Raw genomic sequence first — 8,341 nt, 5'->3', positions numbered from 1 at the left:
ATCTTTCTGGAGGCCACAAGCTGAATAAGAGACGAAAAGGGTAAAGAGATAATATATTTAAACGTGACAGACTATCGTTTCTTTCGCGTGCGACCGATTATCATTGCGCATATAATTACGGATTAATTATTATTACTATTATTAATTACGGCCCACATTGACATCACCGCCATCGCGTCTCATTATTATGATTATTATTATTATATAATTGATGTGAGTGTGGAACACAAAAATAAAGTGTACGTAGTAGAAGGTCGATCTGTTCCGTCACCTGTCTCATTTCTTTCTCGTTTCAATAATCCTCGAATTAATAAAATTGATTTTACGGTGATAAAGTCATTTATTTTAAACGGAAGAATAAATAAGTAAAAGCTTGTGTGGAACATTTTACAAACTTAAACTTAGCGAACGTATTTTCAGCTACAACAAAGACGTGTAAAGACTCTTGCTTTCCTATAAATAGAGTTTCTGTCAGTTTTACACTTTATACGATTGACGTACATGAAGTACATAGACGAAAGCATCAACTGCGATTATTGATTTGAGAATAATATAGTAAAGGAAATTATAATTCGTTTCTAGTCTTCCTGCGCAACTTGCATTTCTATACTCTTTTTCATGTTCATCGTAGTTTCGCGTTTCTCTTTTGGCAATACACACTCTTCTTTGCATTCTGTGTTGCCTAATGTACGTGACGTTGAAAACATTTCGACCTTTATTCCTTCTGTCGAGTTAATTATGCTTTCTTGATTAATATGATTTTCAGAATTTTCAGATATCGGCTCCTCGACCGGCCTGAAGACAACCTGCTAAGGTAATATTACAAAATAATATTATAAGATTTAATGAGATATTTATTAATTATATAATTGAAAAGTTTTAAAGAAAGTGCAAAAAAAATTATATGATTTTTATACATATGTATATATATATATATATAAAATATGTTTTTTTAATATGGTTTTTAATTGTTTTTTATTTTATACTAACATCTTTTTTTTGACAATAACCGAAAACGGTTTGAGAAGCGTCCGACTTTTCTTTTTGCTGCAAAATTTGTTCAGAGTCCTTAGAAATTGCAGGATTTTCAGAAATCACTTCAATCAGCGGTTTAACTGATTTCTTTATCGAATATTCTGTTTTCTGCATCGATTTATCGTCAGGTAACTGCTCTTTGGATTCTTCTTTTCCATCCATTGTGAAATATGGCTTAATCAGCAGTTTCTTTTCGCTTTCTAATTTGTGCAGATGATCGCAAAATTCTTTGTAAATCGATACGTCAGCATTTATGGCCGATGATTCCGACTTATAGATGCTTTCCGACTGCCGTAAAATATGTGCGAGCGATTGAATATCTAAAACATATTTTTATATTAAAGTAAAAGAAATTTAATATATATATATATATATATTATAATATATTTTTTAAATAATATATTTTTTTACACATACATTTTTATTTACGTACTCTTACCAGAATCATTAGATGATGCTGACTCGTTGGCAGATTCCGAATTGACTGTTTGCTTTAATTCCTGTCTCCCAGACTGTACGCTTGTTCCATTATTAGATTTGTTGTCATATTTATCGAACCAATTATTTCGTTCGCCTGAATTACCCGCGGGTTTATTAAGATCCATTTTCGAAACGAAATCAGACGGCAAATACTCTCCGAAACTTCGTCGATCGTATTTACGATATTGCGATTTTCCGTCTGTATTTTCCGCGTCTTTTATCAGATTTGTTATGCATTTATCGATCAACGGCGATACTCTCTTCGCGAATTTCTTCGTCTCTTGTATCACGTGCTGTCTGCATTTTTCTGAGATTTGACTGCAAGATTTGCGTTCCTTCGGCAACTTTATACCGGGATTTATTTCCTCAATAAGAAAAGATTTCTTGTTATTGACTTGGACATCTTCGGCTTCGCGAGGCCTTTTGCCAGTCAGTCTCGAAGGCTGTTGATTCGTTTTTCCCAGAGTTAAGCGGTCTATCGCTCGGACGAGCGATTCCATTTGAGAATTAGATTCCTCGGTGTCAGTTGATAATTTTTCCTCGCTGTTTGACATCTCCATTTTAACAGTAGAGTTTTCTATTTTATCAATGGTTTTCTTGTTCTCGCAAATTAAATAATTGCACTCCTCGTTTGAAATTATTTTCTCGTTGTCTAAATCGATATTTTCCTTCTTACCCGAATCGATAATTTTGTCACAATTATTTTCCATGTTGGACATTCTTGGAACATTTTCATCTGCTGACTGGTCATCTTGGTTATTTTCCAAAATTTGCAAGTCTTCTACAAGAGACGTTGCTGTCTTAAAAGAATCGTCGTCGGATTCGTCGACATTTTTCTTCACTTCTGAAGATTTCAGTAAAAGATTGTTAAATTTGTCTTCCAAATCTTCGATTTTCGTCCAGTTCTCGTCAGCGGACTCAACGAGATCTGTCATATTGACAATTTTAGAGATACTTTTTTCCTTCGGGTCGTTTATTGATTTTCCGGAATCTAATTTCTCCTCCAGAATCATCAATTCGCTTGAAACTTTTGGTTCGCTTATTTTCGGAATATTGTCTCGATTTCTCAATTCGGCAAAGAGACTGTCGAATATCCCGCGTGATTTTTCTTGCGGTATTTTTTCAGATTGCTCGCGTGTGTAATTTTCCGCATCTTTTACAGCGTATGTTTCCGTCGAATCCGGAAGATAGCTCGGACAAGTTTTCATCGTCATCAAATCGTAGACGGCTTGAAAATTGTTCGTCGTAGTATCGATTACCTGCCTTCTGTCTTCCAGTGAAGAGCAATCAGAATTATTGCTTGTAGCAGCATCTTTAATCTCCACTTTGTTTTTTCTCTCTTCTCCCTCTCGTTGTCTTATAATCTCCTTGACCTTCAGTTTTCTCTCTTTAGTACTCCACCACTTTAATTTATCTTCCTTGCTCATGGAAACCTTGGTCCCGGTTTCTTGGCTCTCGTTATCATCAATGGAATCAGTTTGCAGATTCTCGTCCACCATCTTCTTCTCGCCCCAGAATCCTCTCACTTCGCCGTTTTTAAACACTATCTTGTTTTCGTCAACAAACTTGTCCATACTGTCACAGAATTCTCTCATCTCTTCACGGATGCTGCTAAGTTTAGAACCGAACGGATGTTCTTTGCTTTTTTTTTGATAGCTCTTGATATTTTTGCCCGACGTATCGTCTTTCACGCTGATGATCGCTCTCGTGAGTTTCTGATTCTCTTCTAACGCTTGCTTTAGATTCGATGTGTCGCTTGATACGGAGCAGGTAGATGCTTTCTCGTTTTTGCGATCTATGAAAAACGATTTTAAAATTATGCTAAACTTTCAGCGTAAAAATAATGTTTCAATTATGGCATATCATGATAAATATTTTTTTTACATTGTTGAAAAAATTAATTAATTAACACACGAAAGCTCTTACCGTTTGTTTCGTTGTTATCATCGACCGGTTTTTGTAAATTTGATATTTCTTCTTTTTCCATTACTGAGTCTAATAAAATTTTTTTAGAATCAATAATCATTTTATCGACAGGATAAGATATAATCGAATGGATCATGAATGCTCTTACGATTGTCCAAAATTTGTTTCCCGTGCCATTTTCTCTCCTTGTCATCGGCAATGTATCGTTTGACCTCCGATATTTCTTCGATCAATCTTTGCGGTTGAATTTTTTCTCGAGCCTAGCCACGAAGATGAGTAACATTTTATTCCTTCTTTTTTTTTTTGAATCTGCATTAGTTACGAAAAAAAAATCAGGATTGCATACCTCGACTTTCCAGGGCAACAGAAGCTCCTCGATGTTTTCATCGGAGACTTTTCTCTCTTCCTCCGCCATTGGCCTCCTTCCGTCACTTTCCTCGCCTCCTTTTTGCCGCGTATGTTCGTTTTCTTCGTCGCTCGCGAGCTCTCCGTCCGACGACGATGAGGAATCGAGGAAGGATCGCCTCTCGGACTTTTTCTTTCTCTCCAGGTCGAGCTTTAGAATGTTCATCGTGGCCAGCATCACGGGTGTAGAGAGGTGTGGGGGTTTTACGTGGTGAATGATCAAATGGTCGACGGGACCGATGGGTGATGATATTATTCAAAGCACGAATTCTGTACCAGACCTTGACGAAACTAGTTCTTACCAGACCGAGGCTCTTCGTTGCGGTGTACGCGCTTGACTTCGCGGCAACTTCTTCGTCCTTTTCTTCCTTCTGCTCCTTCTCTATCTCCTTCTTCGTATCCACCGCCTCCTTTTCGGACGTCTCGACCGGTTTGTACAGCTTCCTTTTGTTTATCAGGGCTTTCGAGGGCGGACGCGGCAATCGACAGGTAAACAAAGACCGAGGAACAGAACAGGTGAAAGAAGTCAAAGGGACCAGAAGCGGCCATTTCGAGTCCGCCTTCGGGAGTAATCTCTCGAGATAAATATTCTTTACTCACCCATAACGCTGTCATTGATCTTCTTCTGCTCCGCCTGGATCCACCGGTTCCTTTCGGCCACCTCCTCATCCACACCGCCGCGCATCCTGGACCCAGAGATATTTTAAGGATAACGATACCCCTTTCGCTGATACTCGTTTTTGTTGATAGATTTACCAAGCCTCGGCGCAGGCACGATCGCGCGGAAACACCGGTCGATCGTCCAGGTACTGTAGATTCTGACACTTTAGAATCATTGTCTTCCGGTACATCTTTATCTGCTTCAGCACCGGGTTGCCGGTTAACGTTACCACGCGCAGTGACTTCATGTCTCCCAGAATCTAAACAATCCACCTCATGCTCGCGTTTTCGACGAACGTCATGTACCTCTATGTCTCATAAAGATGTTTCTTAACACGATATATGTACGTGAAGTATCTTTTATCCTTTTTTTTTTTTTTTTTTTTTTTTTTTTTGCATCGTTAAATTCAAAGAAAAAAATTAATCAAAATTCACATCAAGCTTTGTGAACGTAATTATGACACGAGAAATTTTTTCATTATCAATATGACGGATTTAAACAAAACTAAAAGGGCGAGTTGATAATAAAATTGTTTACATGTCTTATTAGGGAAATTCGCTTGTGTAATGTCACCTGTCATTTCAGAAATATACTCCGGTTATACATCTCGCGCGTAATTATCGACTTACGTCAACGACGTCGCAGGTGTCGATCTTGTTGTGAGAGATATCCAAGATCGAAAGCGTAAACAGCAGACGGAGGTGCACGATGTCAGCGGTTTCTCGGAGATAATTGTGCGACAGGTTCAGGTTGTTCAGGAACTTGAGGCTGTCTGAAAAGCAGAGGCACGTCAAGGTCAAGGTCACCCGGGATAATACTCGCTTCGACTCGAGTCACCGAGATTCTCGATCCTCCGTATCGTGTTGTGCGAGAGATTCAGGGTGTCGAGCTTCGTCAGACAGTCGAGATTCTCCAGCTTGCTGATAAGATTGTGATGCAGAAACAGGCACTTGAGTTCGCACTGATTTTCCAAATTGGCGATCTCGCGTATACCGTTGCTCTCCAGCCACAGACACTTCAGACCCGTATATTTCTCGAGATTTTCGATGAAAGAGAAGCCTGAGAGGAAAAAAACAGATTTTCTTCTCTTGGTCATTAGTATGATTAACCTTGTGGCACGTACCTTTGAAATGTAAATACAAGACGTCATTCAAATGCGGCGTCTGATAGAGTTTATGTTCTTTGCAGTGTTTCCTGATCAGTTCCTCTGTCATTCTGATAAATCATTATTATTTGAAATTAATAATATTATTTAATAATATTATTGAAAATATATGACTTATTATTATGTTGTACACTCACCTGACACCATGCTTTTTCTCGTCAAAATCATATACTTTTCCTTTGATGTACGTTCTTTCTGGCACCTTCAAATCTTCGGAAAAGGAATCATCAGATTCTAAATCGGCTTTGATTATTGTTGTATCAATCTTTTCAGACATTTGATTTAATTCGTCATTCTTTGATTCATTTGCCGTTTCTTTATCATTTTCTTTGTCGTCATAAATTTGCTTAGATTCAGATTCTAAAGTCGCTTTCTGAATCTCTTCTAAATCTGTAGCAATAATTTTCTGATATTCATCCATTAGTTTCTTGTGCTCTTCCATCTCATTCGCGAGTTCCTTTTCCAACTCTTCGAGTTTTAAATTTTCGGTTATTTCGGCTTTCGTTAGAGGAACCTCGATATTTTCGCCATCAATCTGAAAGTCATCGAGACTATCGGAATCGTTAGCGAAGTCCTCCGGAATTTTGAATTCGCAAGGATCTTTATCAGATGTATAAGAAATATCGTAACGATCAGCGATAAACTTGTCAATCTCCTCGAATTTCTTCGATAACGTTTCCAACGACTCTTTCTTTCGATCTTCTATCTTTCTTTTCTCTTCCGCTATCTTTTCCAAAGTTTCACGAATCTCAATTTGCGATTTAGGCCGATCTGAACACGTGATTTCAGCTAATTTTTGCAGATTGCTGTCAACAACATTCGATTCCGAGGCGATGATTTTTTCGATTTCCACATTTGCTAAATTCGTCTTGACATCTTTATTCTCAACAAAATTATTTTCTTCCTTATTTACTGTTTTGCGCTCTACATCATTGTTTATCTCTCTTGTAAATTTTCCTGACGAATTATCTCTGTCGTAATTCTCATTAACGATTGTCTCCGACATGTCGCTATACGGATTGTCAGTTAGTATTTTTTCCGCTTCCTTGATAGTTTTTAGTATATCCTCCTTCTCTATGGCAGTGTCAGAAACATCACGATAATGCGAGAAAAGCTTGTTTCCTCGAAATTTATTAATTATGTATTCGCTATTCGATTCTTCAAGATCGGAAGTCGAATTTTCGGATATTTGATGGAAATTTACGGAAACATTGGAACAACTTTCAATTATATTCCGCATCACGTTATCGTGATCGCTTTCCAGTTCTGCAGATAAACTCTCTACCATTCGCTCTTCCACCGAATCGTGTTGCTCGTCATCGTTTGTATACAAAAGATTCTTGATTATCTTATCCATTTCTTTTATTTCCGTAATTGTCCTGTCTATATTGTCTTCTTCAATGTTTATCGTATGCTTCTCTTCCGTACATTTCAAAAGCTCAACGACATCTTTAAGATAATTGTCATTCATCATGTTATTATCCATATAATAGTTGTTGGATTCTATGTTTGGAACTGTTATATCTTTTATATCTAATTCTTCTGGAACAGGATTTCCGATGTCGTTTATACACGATGTAATATTCCGTTCAAGTCTCGTTTCTTTATCTGTAATCTCTTCCTCAGCATTCTTACATGGAACACTTTTCTCAGCCGTAATTCGTGAATGGACGTAACTGTCAACATGTGGCACAATTTTATCATTATTATCTTCTACATATATGCTACTTAAAGAAATCCCTGAATCGACAAGTTTCTTTTTGTTATGTTTAATTCGACATATTTTTTCATACGCCGAATCGATACCGCCGCGATCTTTTGACAAAGAGTTTGCAAATCGATTATCTAGCAGAATCTCCTCCTTAATTGTCTTCTCACTGTCTTCGGAATCTTCTGCCTGAATTGTCGTGTCGTATTCAAGATCGTCGCTCATGAAAGCGACGTCGCAATCGCTCGTCATACTAGAATTACAATAAGATGGATTTTCATGATTTAAATCGAACATGTGATCGTAATTTAAGGAAACTGCTGGAGCATCGTCTTCATTGACGTTGTTTGTTGCTTCTATTTTCTCACTTCCGCATAAATTTTCCCATTTCTTTATTTCAGATTGCGTCTTCGAGACGAGATCCGTTGTGATGGTGTCTGAAACCTCGAGCTTCGCCGGACAATCCCCGACGATCTTTGCAAATACGAATACATTAATTCGTATCATTTACAAACGCTTGATTTTATAAGAAATAAGAAATCGAAAAGTTTAATCGAAAAGTTTTTTCTCTGATAATATATATATATATAAACAGCATTATAAATCATATAAAGGCAAAAGAGTAAAATAAAGATGATGTAAAACCTCGGCTTCTTTTACTTTTTTAAAATATTATGTAATATATATATAAAAAGATATTTTTCTGCAATATAATTTACCTGGTTTCCAGACACAGAAGATGCATTCTTACAAGTAATAGAAACTTCACTTTTATCCTCTATTAGAGAACTGAACGAGAGATCACATGAATCATTCAACGCATTATCATCGCATTTGACCGGATCCATGATTGAAAACAGTTTTGCGATCGAATCTTTTTTCCTTTTTTTTTTTCAGAATCTACGAAAACGTAAAATGTAAATTGCAGACTCTGCGAGTTGACGTGAGTAAAATCACTGAA

The 8,341-nt window shown here is 37.2% G+C and overlaps 1 protein-coding gene across 1 annotated transcript; it reads right to left on the bottom strand.

Moving 5' to 3' along the window:
* Positions 1–578: 578 nt before the first annotated feature.
* Positions 579–8,228, bottom strand: LOC140672263 (uncharacterized). Its single transcript, XM_072904253.1, has 14 exons — positions 8,100–8,228; positions 5,810–7,854; positions 5,631–5,722; positions 5,345–5,566; positions 5,137–5,279; positions 4,603–4,766; positions 4,447–4,532; positions 4,149–4,306; positions 3,788–3,997; positions 3,551–3,701; positions 3,442–3,510; positions 1,475–3,310; positions 991–1,355; positions 579–809 (listed from the first exon to the last, which is right to left on the bottom strand). Exons 1-14 carry the CDS (start codon positions 8,226–8,228, stop codon positions 579–581), a joined length of 5,901 nt encoding a protein of 1,966 aa, XP_072760354.1.
* Between the last annotated feature and the right edge of the window lie 113 nt (positions 8,229–8,341).

The sequence above is a fragment of the Anoplolepis gracilipes genome, chromosome 13 (assembly GCF_047496725.1).
Source record: "Anoplolepis gracilipes chromosome 13, ASM4749672v1, whole genome shotgun sequence".
Lineage (NCBI taxonomy): Eukaryota > Metazoa > Arthropoda > Insecta > Hymenoptera > Formicidae > Anoplolepis > Anoplolepis gracilipes.
The sequence above is the reverse complement of the archived record's forward strand: the minus strand, read 5'-3'. Positions and strand labels throughout refer to the sequence as shown.